At 44.1% G+C, this 17,518-nt stretch overlaps 2 protein-coding genes across 3 annotated transcripts in view; both read right to left on the reverse strand.

Annotated features, from left to right (window-relative positions):
- The window catches only part of LOC6595736 (putative neural-cadherin 2), a 50,784-nt gene that overhangs the window by 13,539 nt on the left and 19,727 nt on the right, over nt 1–17,518 (reverse strand). Inside the window, exons 3-8 of the mRNA XM_026988145.1 lie at nt 14,804–14,947; nt 9,138–9,253; nt 7,806–7,970; nt 4,298–4,435; nt 2,057–2,477; nt 1,057–1,971 (exon numbers count right to left, since the gene is read on the reverse strand). Coding sequence (XP_026843946.1) covers nt 1,057–1,971; nt 2,057–2,477; nt 4,298–4,435; nt 7,806–7,970; nt 9,138–9,253; nt 14,804–14,947 — 1,899 coding nt within the window. The remainder of the gene's footprint in view (nt 1–1,056; nt 1,972–2,056; nt 2,478–4,297; nt 4,436–7,805; nt 7,971–9,137; nt 9,254–14,803; nt 14,948–17,518) is intronic.
- On the reverse strand, nt 10,056–10,586 carry LOC113565626 (akirin-2). 2 transcript variants are annotated; one of them, XM_026988147.1, is made up of 2 exons: nt 10,380–10,586; nt 10,056–10,322 (listed from the first exon to the last, which is right to left on the reverse strand). In XM_026988147.1, exons 1-2 carry the CDS (start codon nt 10,575–10,577, stop codon nt 10,110–10,112), a joined length of 411 nt encoding a protein of 136 aa, XP_026843948.1. In that variant the 5' UTR covers nt 10,578–10,586; the 3' UTR covers nt 10,056–10,109. The 2 variants fall into 2 exon arrangements, with proteins under 2 accessions (XP_026843948.1, XP_026843947.1); XM_026988146.1 differs by having other exon boundaries at nt 10,056–10,325.

Here is a 17,518-nt window from a genome sequence, read left to right on the forward strand (position 1 = left end):
AGGACTATAATATTTGGGGGATTTGACAATACTTCCGGTATCCAAAAAGAGAATACCCCTGATGTAATTACTGTATGTGGTACTTGCCATGAACACCCTGTGTTTTGAAGCACTTTTACAATGAAAATGAATTATCTAGATGTTCTGTTACAACCTTCTTATAACCCACACGTGTAATTTCTACCCAACAAATCATTAACCCTACTTTTCCCAATATAGAAGCTTAAATGTTGATAAATTCCCATAAGTGTATTCCCGCATCGACCTTTGCCGTACTCCTCCTCGAATACTTTTATTTGTGTTGCTTTTGGCCCTGTATTGCTCCGAAATTGCTCTAAACTTAGTTTGTAGCCATTGTTCAGGACTTGTTTGAAATGAGAGCCCCACAGAGAAACAACCAAATTGGTCCAAAGAGTCCCAAATAAAATCGAGAGAAAGAAAGAGGGAAAGATTTTGAGGTGTCACTCGACTGGCTGGCTGTCGCTGACATTGACAGTCGGTTTTTCCTTTTTTTCCCATCGAGGAGTGTTTTTTTGTTGCTGGTTGGCCAGCTTTGAATTTCAGGTCGCATTCTGGGCCTTTGTTTTGGGTCCCCCCTTTGGCTGGTGTTTTGTTTGGGGGCCATTGATGGGTTTTTATCTGCGATCTGGCGACCCCTGGCCGGGGTTGTGTCGAGTGTCCTTTGCGACAGAAATAAATAATTGATTTTGAAATGCCGAATTAATTATTCGGCCGCAAGCAAATAAATATTCGAAAAAACATTAGAAGGCACTACTGTGCGGTGTACACGGATCCACAGAGATATTAATTTGCATAATTACTTGAATGAGATGCGTAATTAGTGCAAAACGCTCCCATCAGGTGCCTACTCGTACATTTTTAATCAGGCTAATGCATTAAATATGTTCGGCGTTTCCATTTGATGTAATATTCAAATGCCAGGACCCCTCTGGACCCCCCCTGGACTTGTGACAGATGCTTTTTTACTGCTTCATTAATTATGTTAAGTGTTTTGTCGCTAATTAAAAACTACAATAATTACGAGTATATACATACTCCGATCGTATTCCACCTTGAAGCCCGCTCGTATTTCGTCGCTGGCCAGGGGATCCAGGCGGAAGGTGAAGGGGCCGCCGTTGCCCCGCTGCCGATCGTCCGCGTCCTGGGCGGCCACCTCGACGATCTTCTTGCCGGAGACGTTCTCCGGCAGCGTGGGCCTGTAGTCCTGGGCAAAGGTCGGGGCATTGTCGTTGACGTCCTTCACGATCACCGTGAGCGTGGCGGTGGCCGTGCGCTCGGGACTGCCGTCGTCGACGGCCAGGACCTGGATGTGGTGCCTGTCGAGGGTCTCGCGGTCCAGGGGCCTCTGGATGCTGACGGCGCCCTTGTCGCTGATCGCAAACTGGCGCCGGCGGTTGGTGGCGCGCACTATCTTGTAGGAGACCCTCGAGTGGCCGCCCTGGTCCGCGTCGGTGGCCCGGAACTGCTCCAGCACCGTGCCCACCTTGGTGTCCTCGTAGATGGACACCTCGACGTGCTCCCGGTCGAACTTGGGCACATTGTCGTTGATGTCCCGCAGCTTGACCACCACCCAGGAGTAGGCCACGTGGTACTTGTCGCTGGCGCCGCCACTGGGCCCATCCTCGCCCTTGTCGTTCACCTGAATGCGGAACCGGAAGCCGCTGCTCTGCAGGGGGTCCTCGTAGTCGAGCGGCTGGATGATCTTCAGGGAGCCCGTGCCGTCCGCGTTGCGCACCATCGCGAACTTGTCGGAGCCGAAGCCGCTGTTCGGCACCACCTTGTACTGGAACGTGTTCGTCTCGTCCTCGTCCTGCACGGTGACGGTGAGGATGGGCGTCTCGGGTATGTAGGTGCCGTTCGTCTCGTCCACCTCCGTGAACCACTCGTCCTTGGTGAACTGCGGCGGCATATCGTTGAGGTCCTTGACGCGTATGGAGGCGGTGCCAGTGCCTGCAGGGAAGCCCCAACAGAATTGCGTCAATTACAGATACAGATACAGATACACTGTGCACTGTATGGTCGTGGCCCCACTCACCCTTCAGTCCGCCACCATCCATGGCCACCACCTGAATGGAATAGTCCGGGGTGCGCTCCCGGTCGAGGCAGCAGACGGCCGTCTTGATGACGCCCGTTTCGGTCTCGATTTCAAAGATGGGCGCGCCCGTCTCCTCCTCGATGACGTTCTTCTCAATCGAGTAGATTAGCTTCGCGTTGGTGCTCTCGTTGGGATCGTCGTAGTCAATGGCAGACATTGTCATCACCGCACTGCCGGCGGTGCCGTTCTCCGTCACGTTGCCGAAGTAAACGCCCTGCGGGAACTGGGGCGCATTGTCGTTGATGTCCTTGAGATTAACTTGGATGTCCGCATAGCCCACGAGTCCCTCGCCGCCCTCGTCCTGTGCGAATACGGTGAAGCGCCATTGTGGCCGTCCATTCGGTTGATCACGGTCCAGGGGCTATACAAAACAGAGAGAGAGAGAGAGAGAGAGAGAGAGGCGTTTGATTTGGCAGCTGTTTGTTTGTTTGCAAATTATTTTATGCCTGCCGGTAAACAGTAACTGACTGGAGACCCAGAGCTCCCCCCCAATCCCCAATCCGCAGTCCACAATCCACATTTCCGAAGCCCTTGAGTCCTTCAGTCTGTGGCTCTGGCTTTGATGGTGGCTTTGCCCCGACACCGGCCTGTTATTAGATTTCTCATCAAATTGCAGCCATGCCAATGACACACATAAAAGCCATCACATCAATTGAAATGTGAGCCAATCCAAGGCCCGTCTGGCCACCGCCTGGGCCTGCCTTTGCCCGCCCTTAAACCCGGCCTAGGCAGGCGAGTAAATGTTGAATTTATTCCCCTTGAAGTAAACGAAAGCTTAGCGACGAAAGGGAATATTTGATTGACCAAAAATGGAGGAGACCATGGATTTATTTGGCACTGAATGAGGAATATGAGTCCCTATTCTTGTGACTTTCTCTACCACATGTTTAATTTATTTAAAGTATTGGTAATCCCCCCCCCCCCCCCCCCCCGAGGATCCCCGATCCCCGATGAAATGGCAATCATTCGGATGTCGGTAAATAAACCTTAAACCATCGCTCAATTAAGGCGTGGGGCAAAAGAATTGGTTTCCCGCCACCATGTGGCACGCAATGCAATTCCAATTACAAAATTAAATGCCGTCATGCCGTAGCTGGCAAGTGGCAGCCCCAGTGACCCCAGTCCTGGTCCATTCCGGGGATGTGCCACCAACTTTTGCTGCTTTCCTGCTGATTTTATGGGAGGCGGCGACCGCGCACCAATAACGAACGACGAAACGTCATTTACATGTGGTCGGTTGTAGAGCGTCAAAACCACAAATGCCACATGCTGTCGCTCTCCCCCACGGCCCACAGCCCCCCACATCCCCCCACAGCCAGTCCCTAACCCATCGACAACTAAAAAACAAATAAAGCAAACCGCCAGCAGCAACATTTGAACATTTTATGCAGAATCGGCAACGGCAACGGCATCAGCCTTGGGGGGGTCAGGGGTCAGGGGTCAGCCAGTAGCCACTCCATTTCACCCATTCGCTGTGCCGTTGAATCGTTTGCTTTTATGGACTTTGTGTGAAATTAATTGGAGTCTGTGTGTCTGACAACCGACGGTGACAGTTTTTATGCATCTAAATGTCATTATTTTCCGGCGGTGGCGGGGCGGGGGCGGGGCTGGAGCGGGGCGCATAGGACGGTGTGCGGTTTGACACAGTTTTAAATTAATCATACGCCACCGAAACGAACGCCGCCCTCCCTGGAGGGATGGAGGCCGGGCAGGGCCCGATGATAGCAATCAAAGGCCGTCAAAAGTGTTAAAATATTGAAAACATTTCGCAGAGTTTTCCCGGTTATGAAACATTCAAAGGCGTGGCGTCTGGCCATATGGGTATTCGCTTTTGGCTTTTTGATACACGATTTCGAGGCTCTCAACCTCTCAACACCCACAAGTATTTGAGGCGCCCGTTTCCCCCTGGTTAGAGGAGCCCCCGTTTGGGGCTGCTCCACTCGTCACACAATATGAACTGCGCTCCATTGTTGGCCATAAACTGTGGCGCGATTGTCAGCAGCCAAAAGCGAGGGGCCCCCCATGGCTCGCATTTTTGGTGGCGGGATGGAGCGGAGCTCTCTCCTTGGCTTTCATTACGCTCCTTTTTACGAGGGGACCCTCGAAATTGGATTCTGTTTAAATGCTGAAAGGTGGGAAGGAGGGGGAAGTGGGGAGGGTGGCGGGAATGGCGGCACTTACCTTGAGTACAAAAATATCGCCCGTTGTGCGATTTATATCAAATTTACTATTCGCTGGATTGTCGGGGTCGATGCCCTGGCCAGTCAGGAAATATACAATATTTATTGGTCTATCTACATCGCCGTCGGTGGCGGTAACCTGGAAAGAAACAAAACGATTCGAGGGGGGGTCACAAAAAGTGCATTACCAGAATAAAGGGGGGTCTTATGGGGGTCAAGCGATTCCTCTGGTCTCTGGAAGTCTATAAATCAAATATGCAAATGAGCAAAACGCTTTAAATGTCCAATAAAGGGCAACCTGAAATGGAAAGCAAAAAAAAAGAAAGAAAAAGTGGTATTGGGGGATTTTCTCGGCGGAAAATCTGTTCAGTGGGCGTGCCCGGTGGCTTTTCTTTCCCGGCCAGATTGCTTGTAAATTTATGCTTCGATTTTTTTCCCTGTCCCGGCCACAGACGAAAAAAAATGCTAATACAACAGAGATTTATGTAATTATTCAATCGGATTGGGGCCATTTTTTGTGCATTGTTTTATTTGTATTTTCTTCGTTTTGCGGCTAGTAAATGAAATCAGCATTTTGGAGACTTTTTTCGGAATATTATCTGCCTTTTTTGGGGCATAGGCAAATTGTCGACTGGACTTTTGGTTGAGGGTCAGCGAAGGGGGGGTTTGGTAATTGAATGAAATCAAATGAATAGCAAAGCAGAAATAAAGGACATTTTTTGGGCAACTTAAATGAAAGAAAAACGTTGTGGAAACTCGATGTTTGCACAACTTTTACGGCCTTGAGACTTGAGTGAAGGGGATTTATAAATACGTGACTAGTTTTGCTTCTTGGGCATAAAGTTTGTGGGCCATGCATGCCCGATGGAAAAGCTCTATAAGCCCCCCTCGAATGCAGTCCCTTTTCCGTCTCGGAAGAGTGTCTCTAATCTCCATTTAACAACCAGAACAGGAACACCATGTGGGTGGCTTTGTTTTTCATCTTTGGGAAGCACTAGGAGTACTCCTCCTCCACCTCCCCCTCCCACCCCTCGAACAGTTGTCATGGCAATTAAAAGCAATTATTTCCGTGTATCTGCTTTGCTGTTATGCAGCCCATCTCGAGCTGTGGAAACAAAGTTATGCACGAGTCCTGTAGCCCATTTCTATTATACATTCCGACCATTTAAAAAACACACACAGAATACTCGTAGAGGAGAAGAGGAAAAAGGCCTCCTCCTGCTCGTGCATGGAGTTGCAGTTGACAATTACAGACAAACTTGTGGCAATATCCTTTTGGGTCCTCGGTCCATTATATCATCGTCACGTGTTAAGTGCCTCCCATTTCGCCCATTCCTCCCAGCCCATCCCGGCTCCCCCCTCCCCCACCACTGCCATTCAGAGTGCTACAATTTACGTTAAATGTTCAACACAATTTGATATGACAAAAGAGTTGTCTACGTGCCGGCATTGTGCCCATTATTATCGCCCGCTCGTTGGAGGCGGAAACGAGCCCTCGTCCTGCCATTGTCCTTTCAACAACTTTCTGGCGGCAACCATTTCTGTGCATCATTTAAATGCCTTTTTCTCGTGCCGTGTCCAGCATTAAAAATATTTGCATTCCATTTTCCAAGCACTGGAAATCAATTTGAGCACCGAAAAGGTGTCGCCAGCCTCTTCCGCCTTCTATGTGCTTCATTCGAGAATATTCCTCAATTATTGGGCGTACAATGACAATGGAATCCTCCTCCTGCTGCTCCTGGTGCTCCTGCTGCTGCCACACTTTTCCTTGCAACATGCAACATGCATAAATGTGTAATTAAAAATTCGCACTGGCTGGCGGTCGCGTGCTGAGCTGTGCAATTTTAATTTGTATTTAAAATTTCATACAAAAATAAGCAAAAACCCGACAGAGAAGGCCAAGGATGCGGCCCAGGGATGCTCTATAAAAGGAGGAGATTTGAGACAGTTTCTCCCAGTAATTCCAGGCTCCCAGTGGAGGGATACAAGACGGATAGATACTTGTTCTTTTCATCAGAAGCTTATGATAAATATCAAATTAAATCAATAAAAAACAGCAGCCATTATGCCAATCCATTTGATGTTTATCCTTTATCCTTTAGATATAGAACATTGTCACATGCTTACGCTCGTGTGGCATCTACAAGGCAATTTCTTTAATGCATGCGTTAAAGAGTATTTAAATGTTTATGGAGCCATAAACATGTTTCACTTTGCTCCTCGGCTCCTCCGTTCTTTATGTTTCGTAAATTATGGCTTGAATAAAAGTTGCTTGTTCGGAGATACATATACATATATACAGTATATATATACATATATATATGATGCATGCTTGTAGGTATTTGTGCCTATATGGCCGCCATTGCCCAACTATCACGTCGTTATTAATGAATGAGTATTTATTTGTATTTACGGCTGAATGGCTCCGCCACTCGGGCACAGAACTTTTACTCTCGCACCGTAATCCCCATGTTTTCACCAGACATTACCAGGGGGGGGGGGGGGGGGTTCCCGGACTCTGCTCTTTTCTGGGTGCCACTTGAGCACCGACTGCCACCGACTGGCGCTGCATGATGTTTGTTTTCCCTTTTTTTTTCCATTCTCCTTTTTTTACTTTTTAAGTTTTTGGCTTTTTATGCAAATTATCGGGTATTGTGTGTGTGGGCTGTTTTTTTTTCTTCAGTTCTTCAGCTCTTCCGCTGCTCTGCTCTTTTGTTGTTGTGTTGTTCTGCTGTTCTGGCTGTTTCTGTCAATATTTAAATTGTTCTGAGCCAATAAGGCGATAAATGTTGGCCAGAACACTCACTTTTGATTGAGTTTCACGAATTCACTTCGGGATGGGAAGGGATGCTAAGGATTGTATGGATAATGTAATCGAAAAATAAATGTGGATTATGAAAGTACTGATCAAAGAGCACATTTCGTGGAATATCTTCAATATTCAGCCATTAATCTTGTTTTATATAGCGCTAAATAGAGTTAAAAATTAATCAAATTATCGAAAAATACATCGATTTCTGTTCCAAATTTAAAATAATAATGAACAAAAAATAGGTTTATTTATTTAAATAAAAAATAAATAAAATAAAATTTAAATAAAATATTATTATTTATTATTTTTATTTATTATTACTATTTATAATAATTTATAAATTTATTTATAAATAATAATAATATATAATAAATATTAATAAATAATACTGATAGAAAATACTATTAAATAATAAATAATTATAAATTATTATATAAATAAATAGTAATAATAAAAAATACAAGAAAATAATAATAATAAGAAATAAATAATAATAATAAGAAATAAATAATAATAATAAGAAATAAACAATAATAATAAGAAATAAATAATAATAATAATAAGAAATAAATAATAATAATAAGAAATAAATAATAATAATAATAAATAATTTATATTAAATACAATTTGTGCCCATATATTTCTCTAAAAATAAATACATATATTTATGTTTAATAGAATCTCTCGCTAAACCCACCTGCAGTATGCGTTTTGGCAGATTACGATCGTCTTCTTCTGTGATTTGTGTTCGATATGTTTGACGATCGAATACCGGTGGATTATCGTTGACATCGCGCACGTTTATCACAACGGTGGTGTAGTTGTTTTTGCGATTTCTGGTGGCCTCCAAACGCAGTTCAAACTGAGAAACAGAAGGAATGGGAAATATTTTAAATCTTACAAAAGAAAAGACAATTATGATAGCTGACAGAACACCCAAAAAACATCAATGTTTTAGCGCTCTGTTTATCTGGGAGTCCTTTGTGTAAATACTTTTACCATTTCCTACTTAACCTGGCAAAAACATTTTAAATAGCGCCAATTTTATTATGAAATTCAATTATTTTAATTTAACGAAACTTTTAAAAGAGCAGCAAAGCCATCAGCTAAAGAGATTTATGTGGCCCAAACGTTTTTAATGCTGCTGCTGTTGATGCCACAGTGCAGCTGCCACTGCCTCCGAGCCTCTGTTGCCGCCGCTGTCGAGGCTCAATTTGAACAACAAAAGCCAAAATCGCATGAATGGACACTAAAACTTTTTCGCAAAGGATAAAACAAAAACACAAAAAATCTACGAAATTGGCAACACATGTTCTGTGTGCTGTGGCTTGTTGTTTTCGCTGCTGCTGTCTTCCTGCTGTTGGCACGGCGGCGCACAGTGGTGGCACCCAGTGGCAGCAGTGTGGCTGCTTGTTGCATGGCTGGGCATTGACAGCTACACGGATTTTCCCAGCACCGTTTGGCGGGGGTGGAGAGGGGGCGGGGGAAGGGGGGGCCAAAACACATTGCGTAGGTGATGACTGGGAGTCGGGGCAATCACGTTAAAAATGCGCATTGGGAAATGTAACGACAGCTGTCTCCTCTCCCTGCCCCCAGCCCCCAGCCCCCTGCCCCCCTCCACCGACTCCTGCCTGGCCAATGTTTTCCTGCATGTAAGCGAATTTTCCTTTTTTTTCTCTGTTTTGTTGGATTAATTTTTTGTAGCCTCCCCCCGCTCTCTGTGTCGTGTTTTCCTTCCCCGCTGCTCAACTGTCAAAAGTTTTGTGTGCCCAAAAAAAATATATATAAAAAAATAGAAGAAAAGTTTCGCATAGTTTTACATATTTTTTGTGTTCTTTGCGTAGAATCACTGGAGCGGAAAAATATATAAATTATGCATGCAACAGAAAGTTAAGACCCGGTACAAAAAAAACCCCCGCATATGTATGCGTATGAGGCAGAAAAAGAGGAAAATGTGCAGCAACTTGTAGACAAGGGCCTTAGCCGTGTCGCCAAGGGGAAGGGAGTGGGGGGGGGGGGGGGTACTTACCCTTGGCCGCGTTTCGTAGTCCAGGGGACTCGCCACATAGATGACACCGGTCGTGTTCTGCACGGCAAAGGCATTGCCTATGTTACCGCCTGTGATCTGGTATCGAATATTCGTCGCTGCAAAAGGTACGAGAAGAGAATTAATTTCATTTTTCCACTCGCTTGGCTAATTAAATTGCCGAGGCACAAATGCATTCAATTTAATTTAATTAAGAGCTCAAAGGGCGAATGCAAGAGGGTTAAGGTAATGCCCGACGGGGGAGTGGAAAATATGGCACTTAAATCTATCAAAAGGTGGGCTGAAAAGGCTTTAAGGCAGGCTCGAAAGATGGGGGAACTTTTATTCTATTCGTAAGTATTATTATCTAATGTTGTGTACCTTTCGGGAGGAGATCTCTGCACCCAGAACACTGTCTAAGAGCACTCCCTTGGCTATCATCAGTCACCAATTAGAGCACTTTCAGCCCCAAGTATGCGCCACACATTCGCCCGAAAAGCCTCCTCCCAGAAGATCAAAAAAGACGCCCAAAAGACGACAGTAGGCGGCAGAAAATAATTAAGTTCATTAAAAAACATTTTCCAACCAAAAGGAAACCAGAGACATGCCCCCTAATGCTGCCATGTGGCACGAAGAGGCAGAAAAACAACAACAACTCGTCTAATTTACTTATTCAATGTTTAAACAGCCTGCAAAAGTGTTGTCAACACTGGGGAGAATATGGAAATGCTCTCACATGTGACACATCCCAGACCCCAGACCCCAGACCGAGACCCAGACCCAGTCGCAGGGAGGAAATGGTGTTGCCACATTGTCTGTGCATTTATGCGGAAATGTGAGAGAGCAAACATTAGCGTAAATTAGCGACGCGTAAATCGCTTAACCTGCTTCACTAGACAACGGAGAGGAGTGTTCGCCAGATTAATGAAAATCAACTTTATTCCAACACAAACTCTTTAAACTTTTGAACGCTTTCTACGACAGATAGCTGGAGTTCTTCAGCAAGCCCCCTCCCAGCATTTGATCGTGTGTGAACTTGATGAACGTGTCGTATTGTGCCGTCAGCTGTTCGGTCAGCTGGCACTCGTAGTGCTCGCTCAGCTCCTCGTCCTTTTGATTGATCATGCGGCAGCACATGGCCTGCAACTGGTTGAACGTGAAAAGCTTCTGGTCGCCCTTGGCTGGACTCTGCTGAGGGGGAGGCCAATTGTATCTTAAAGATGTGCCCACTCAACAAAGTCTTACACTGGTCTCTGCCTGGGCTTCGATGCCAGACTTGCACTGCCGCTTGGCGGGATGGATGTCTGGCGCCTCGACATCCATGGCCTGCTTGCGCTTGGGTACTCCACGGCCAGTTTTGAGCCTTGGCGCTTTCTTGGGGGTATATTCGTCTGGGGATTCATCCTCAAGGCGACGAGAACGTTTCAGGGTTAAACAGGACATTTTTTTGAATTTATATAGTTATTTTTATTCCGATAATTTTGCTGTATCGCCTCCGAGTTTCACAGAAATACTGAATTTAATACGATAGCTAAAACGTATATTTCGTCAGCTCTTTTAAGGCCTACTCTGATACCGAAATGCCTGACTACATCTCCAGTTAGTACGAGTATCTTAAAGATACGCCATAAAACATTCTCCAGTTTAAACAATGTGCCTGCCACATGGTGCGCCTTGGCTGCCTCGAGTCTCCAGTCTATTTCCGGCTGGCACTGGCTGGCCGTAAAAGCAACAACACGGACATTAAGTGTTGCTCCGGCAAAGTCGTGTTAAGTGGTCCCCAGTCTTAGACAATGACGTTTATAATTTACGATGTCATGACGCCATTTTTAAATCACTGATAATGATAATAAATTAATATACAGACACCAGGGTCTCGCTCTGGGTCTCGCTCTGGGTCTCGGTGTGGGTACGGGCACCCCAGAGACACACGAGGCACACGAGGCACACATGGGAGCAGCCGCCAAGGCAGTAAACATCCAGCCCCCGCCCCCCATCGAAACGCCACCCCCTGGCGTTGTGTACTTATTTAGCATGAAAAGTCATTTTAAAAAGTAGAAAAAACATTTGCTTCTGCGTCTTGTTTTGATCTTTTTTGGGTTTCCAGCCCCCAAAGTGTTTTTATGGCCAACACTGAAAGGTTCTGGGGTTTTATTCTGTCCTCCAGATAAGCCGCGTGGTGATTTGAGAAGTTTTTTCCCAGAATATCATCTTAAAGGAGCACCAAAGGACTAGCAGGGGCACTAGCTTTCGAGTTTGAGATGATTTTAGTCTTTGTAGAGGTGGAATATGGGGACTATATGTGGGTGGGGGAGATTCTAACTCTCCAGGTTGCCAATCGATTCATTTATATAGATCTGGAATGATTGAAACTCCCACGAAACCCCCTCCATTCCGTTGTAATCGAAAAATGGGGCAACATTTGGCCACCGAATAGGAACTGCCGGCGGAACACTTCAATAAATAATCTTTTTGGTCATAAATTTGGAATGTGGTGCCCAACAAAGTTTTACAGCTCCATTTGTAGGAGAGTATTTCGAAAGTAGACACAAACATGCCAACAAGAAATCGCATAAAAGATTTGTCAGGACCCATTCATACGAGTATACTACGGGTATTCCTCACGAGGTACGAGGCACGAGGCATGAGGTGTGGGGCATGGAAAGCCCTCTTCTATGTATCCGCTTCTCCTCCTGCGGCGAGTAGTTCAACAATTTTCGTGTGCACATTTATTTTTCCGTTTGCTGGCGCTCCGCCGTATTCCCTCTCTTTGGCAGATTATTGTTTCCATGGTCGTTTCTGTGCCACGTTTCTGTGCCACGTTGCTGTGTGCCCCGATTCGGGTTAATGCCTTTTCGCAGTCGTCGCGACGGCGACGGCGACGTCCCGTCTTCCACCATTGTCTCTAGTTGGGTTCCCTGGAGCTGTTGCTGTTGTGCTGCGGACTCGAAAGACAAAGTTCTAGCCCCAAAAAGCCACAGCGTGGTCTCCCTTTGGAGGGTTACAAAGTTGTTAAATGCTTTCAATGAGATTTTGAATGTTTTTCATGCTGCAAATTGTATTTTCCGCAGATACGAAGAGGGACCTTCAGTGCTCCCTCTGTAGTTCTATGGATTCCCATTCCCCTCCCCATCGTATTAGCAATAATAATTTCCGCTTGGGAATCAATGGACGAATATACAAATACGCATATTAGATGCTCACTTGGTTTCCATTTGTGTTTGTCTTTGTATTTTATGGATTTATGCATGGGCTTGTATTGTAGCTTGTATCTTGTATCTATCTATCTTTTTCCATCTTCAATGAGCCTTTATTTGTTAATATTTCGTAAATATTTGCGGTACATGGCCCGGGCCTAATAATAATCCCGAACAGTATTAAAATAAATAAATTTTTATGGCGGAACCATACCAGAGATGCTTTAATATTTATGCATAGAAATGCGTACATTCAAGGGGGTGTGGGGGGTGGGGGGCGTCCCCATGAGGGAAATCGCCAAATTGGTTTTTTCTAAATGTTTATGGCATCTTTTCGCATAATTTTTCGCTGCTTTTTTTTGCGTCCTTGCCGGCAGGAAGGAAGGAAGTTCGAGGCCATATACTGCCTTGAAAATTACTTCGGAATGTCGCTGTGAAATGATTTGGCAGAAATCATGTAAGAATTTGTCCCCAGATGACTTTATTATTGCCCTTCTCTGAAGTAATGACAATTCAATTCGATTCGATTCGATCCAAGGTGAAACGTTTCCCGATTTTTCGACTATCACTCCACGATGATCCTGTGTTTCGATTAGAATTTCATTTGAAAAAATACTTTTTGTATGGCCTTTCTCTCACTCTCCCACATCCATACAATTGCTGGAGGTTTTTGTCAGTCAATTTGGAAAGTAATTTCACTGCCTTTGAGGCATGGAATTCCCCTTGTTTTGGGCCTTCATGGAATGCCGAATCATCACTTCAGGCTGGCTTAACATGAATGTCCACTACTATTAAATGAGCTTAATATTTACTAATGTGCTTTGTCTATCGCTTCTGTCCGCCAGAAAGATATTAAGTTTTTTGAATTCAAAAATCCTTTAATTCCTCAATCTCTGAGGGACTAGAATGTGCACTGAAATATCCTTATAAATCAGAAAATGCTTTGCCCCGCATTTGCTTTTTGAAAGTCTTTGAATTTGTTTCCTAAAAAATCATAGAAAAATGTCTTGATATATTTTCAGGTATATAGCCATAGGGCCAGCGACCCCATTTTTCGACGCTAATTCGAATAAATGCATGTTATTGAAACTTAATTTTAATATAATATTTAATTAGTATATACATTCATTAAAAAAAAAAAAAAAAAACAAAAATCTTTTTTATTTTAATGCAATCTTATTGTATGGACTCAAATATTTCTAACTGAGTTTGTTCCTAGACTGTTGTATAAATTGCTTTAAAAATATCAATTCACAATAAAAATGTATTTTTTCTTGTATGAGATAATTTATTCTAAAATATATATTTTTTATCATTAAGAAAAAGCAAGAAATAGCTTGCAGATACTTCCTTCTAGAGGCTGCTCAATATATTAATCTGCATTTTATCAATGTGCTTAAATATATGGGATTTTTTGGAGAGGTACTTCCACCTCTCAGGTAGACCATTGTGATATCTTACGTGGCCGGCTAAAGGCTCATGGGATTTTGGACTGGACAGGAAGAAAAAACACTTGTCTAGCCCTCCGTTGGTTTCCAGAGTCGTCTTTAGAGTAAGAAAATGAATTATTCCAAGCAAAACTATCATTTTCAATTGAATTCAAGTTTACATTTCAATTTTATTTCAGGTAAATTCAATGGCATTTCATTGGCCTCAAAAGAGTTGCCCTTTCTCTGGTGAGTCCGATTTTCATTAGATTTCCCAAAGAATTATATTCTTCTTCCTTAAATACAGAAAAATACGCTTTGAAATAAATAGAAGCTGGATTACTTATTTATAGCTCAAGTACTTAAATATTTTGTAATAAGTGAACCTTTTCAATGAATAATTCCTTTTTAGATTTAAGCCTATTTAATGTATCTTTTCTTGAAAGTTTCCTTAAGCGTAATCCTGCGTAGCTCTGGATCTTAAATATTAAGTCTTACATTGGAAATTACATTCTACTTTGCTTCACAGCTGCAATCCTTTACGTTTCATAGACTCCTGCCCCTCCCCCTGGGTTTCCCCTAGCAACAGGGCGTCTAAGTATTCCCAGAGCAGCTGTGTCTACGGCTTAATATCTTTGGAATGCAAATCCTGGGCCCCCTCGTGACCGGTACAGCCCCGACAATTACAATTAAAGAGACACTTAATTAAATCAATTGCCAATTTATGCAATATATTCTTCTGGGCATCGCTCGATTGCGCCGGCATTTTCTCAAGCAGAAATCCAATTTGAGACGAACATTAAATGGGAGCCGAGACACACACACAGAGACAGAGACACAGACACAGATACAGATACAGATACAGATACAGATACAGATACAGATACAGATACAGATACAGATGAAGAGTTTATTATTTTTCTTGATGAAGGATAATTCTCATGAATGGTTGGGGGGTTGGGGGGGTTTGGAATATTAATTACTAGCCTCTGCCGTTCGAATATTGATTACTCTTCCTCGAGATGTTTCGACTTTGATTACTCACACTCATTGTGATCCTTGGCGTTGACAGTGAGGACTGTGCTCTGCAAATCGGCATTCTCATCGATCTCAGTCTCGTACAGAAATCTATCGAAATATGGCGGTGAATCGTTTTTGTCGGCAATACCAATGCGTACAAATTTTGTAACTGCAAATAAAAAGAAGCACAAGCCATGACTTAGATACATAGATACTTTATATATATATATGTATGTGTATGTATAGGGATGTGTGTGTGTGAAGTGTATGAAATGCCAATAAGCAGCATTAATTATAGAAAATTTATTGATTGACAAATTGTGCGCGTGCCTCCTTTGCGGTCGAGAAAGTCGTAAAGTGGCTCGGTTTATGCGTGGAACGTGGCAGGCATAAAACGGACGGTGGGGTGGGGGTCGGGTGGGGGGGACTCCTCTCTAATTTGTCGGCCTACAAGTAAATTGTTAACATGCTGGCCCTGTCCAGATGTCCAAATAACCCTCGACTGGACTGTTTTTTGGGGGGGAGGGGGAGGGGGAGGCGCTTTCCAACGGAAAACTCTGAAACACTTGTGCAAAGTGAAAAGTTGGGCGCCCCGTTTTCGGGCCAAAGGAAAACAACTTTTCACAAAGTGCACAGCGAAGTGAAGTGGTTTTCCACCCCCCTCCCCCCCTCTCCCGTTATTTTATTTGCTTATTTCCAGCTAATGTCTTGCCTAACAAAACTTTTTGAATAGTTTTGTAGTTGTAGTTTTTGTGTGGAACGAACGAACGTGCGTTAATGAGTTTTATCCGAGCATCCGATGGTGGGGAATGGTGGGACTCAAGGTAGGGCCCCAGCACTGCACTGCACTCCACATGGCAAATGGCATTTGGTATTTGATTTTTGGTGAAAACTCCGGGGGAAACTTTCCAAAGACCGTCTTATGTTTTGGGATAAAGTTTTTATCAAAATATGAAATCCCCTTCAAAGGACACAGCCTTCCATTAGTGAGCTCTGGAATATGCCTTAAATAATTAAATCAGACTCCATTTGGCTGGCTGCAAGTGTCCTTTTGTCCACTCGGAAAACGCCACCCCGTGTGTCCCCCTGTGTCCCCGGGGGCCTGTCGGGGGCCCTGTATCGTTTTCCCACACGGACGGAAGCAATAATCTGTTTTTCCTGTTACAATTTTCAACAAAAACACAAAAGCACAAACCACACAAAGAGCCTCAGAACCGAACTTGTGTGTAAATATCACAGAAAAAGTATATTTTCTAGCAGCCGGGCAGCCCCAGACGCTGGGGGCCAAGGGGGTTTGGGGGCGAAAAATTAATATGGCTCTCGGTGCGTATGCGTGATATTGAAAAGACGACAGTTTCTGTGGGAAAATATTTGTGTTGCATAAATGCAATTCCCTTCTTTTCGGTGCTTTAATCCGGCTCAAAGGAGACCCTTTTAAATGGTGAAAAATGCTGCCTGAGCCCCGAGATCCTTGCGATTTATTTATCGTGCATTCAATGGGAAATGTTTGCATTGCAGATGACATAAATTTGGAAAATTAGTTTGCAGTCAGCTGAGTGGAAGTGTTGTGCAAACCTTCGACATTCGATTGCCAAAAATGTTGCTTAAATTTCATCAAGAAAAACGATTAAACTTTAATCGATGGCTGGGCCGTTCTGTTTGTTTGAAACCCCTCAAGATCTGCTCATCTTAGAGCCGAAACTTGAAGCATCTTTTCGGCCAAAAACTAAATGAAAAATGAATTCGTAAACCTCTTCATTCACCTCATAAGAGCGTCTGTTTACAGAGCAAGACAAATGGAATCTAATTTAGAACTTGGCTCTTTGCCTCTTATTTAGTTTGGGGCCAAGTTAAGCACGTAATATGCTCCTCCTTTTCCCCCTTTTCACCCATTTCACCTGTGCGCCCCGAAAATGAAAGAGAAATGAGCAAAACTAAGTACACACACTTGTACGCACACAAACACACACAAAAACACAAACAAACACAAACAGAGGCCACTCTTTTTTCGTTTTTTTTGGGTGCCAGGACGAGTACCAGCTCAAGCAAAAAGCTCGTATAAATAAGACCCGGAAGAGGGGCCAAAGGTAAAGGAAAATGTGGGAAGAACGGCTTGAGCGGAAAGCGTTTAGAAGCCCCAACACATGGCAGAGCCTCAAAGTAGGTGCACAAGTGTGCGTGTAGCTACAATAAACTGAATAAATACTGAATAAATACCACACAAAATACTCATCATGAAGCACTGAAGGGGGCAGAAATATTTTTCAACATTCTTGAGTTCTGTTTTTGGCACTCTCATAATTTCGGGAAGGAAAAAGAGAAATGTGGACTATTTGGGGGTGCTGCCTCCCTATAGAGAGAGTTGTGGAGGGGAAGAAGTTCCTTTTGGCAAGTGCCAGCCTTCGAATGCATCGTAATTTCTATGCAGAATGCAATTAAAACTGTAGAATCTCGTTAAAATTGTGTATAAATATATTCCTCCCCCCCATACCTACGAGTACACCCCCCCCCCCCCCCCCCTTTGCTTTGCCTTCTGCCTGGGCAAAGTGGCCGACTTTTTGTTGGTGTTAAATTGAGCAGCAAAGTGAACTGCGCCCAGTCATCAGCCTGCCATCAGGCCACCAGCTTCCCCTAACTGCCCCCACCCCTCCGTGCTTCACGCTGTCTTGGCGAGGCAGTCAAAAGGGCTCACTTTAAACTATTAACGTGCAGGTGAAAGGTGGGGCCAGAGGACAGGAGT

The sequence above is a fragment of the Drosophila persimilis genome, unplaced genomic scaffold (genome assembly GCF_003286085.1).
Source record: "Drosophila persimilis strain 14011-0111.01,24,50 unplaced genomic scaffold, DperRS2 tig00000191-arrow-pilon, whole genome shotgun sequence".
Lineage (NCBI taxonomy): Eukaryota > Metazoa > Arthropoda > Insecta > Diptera > Drosophilidae > Drosophila > Drosophila persimilis.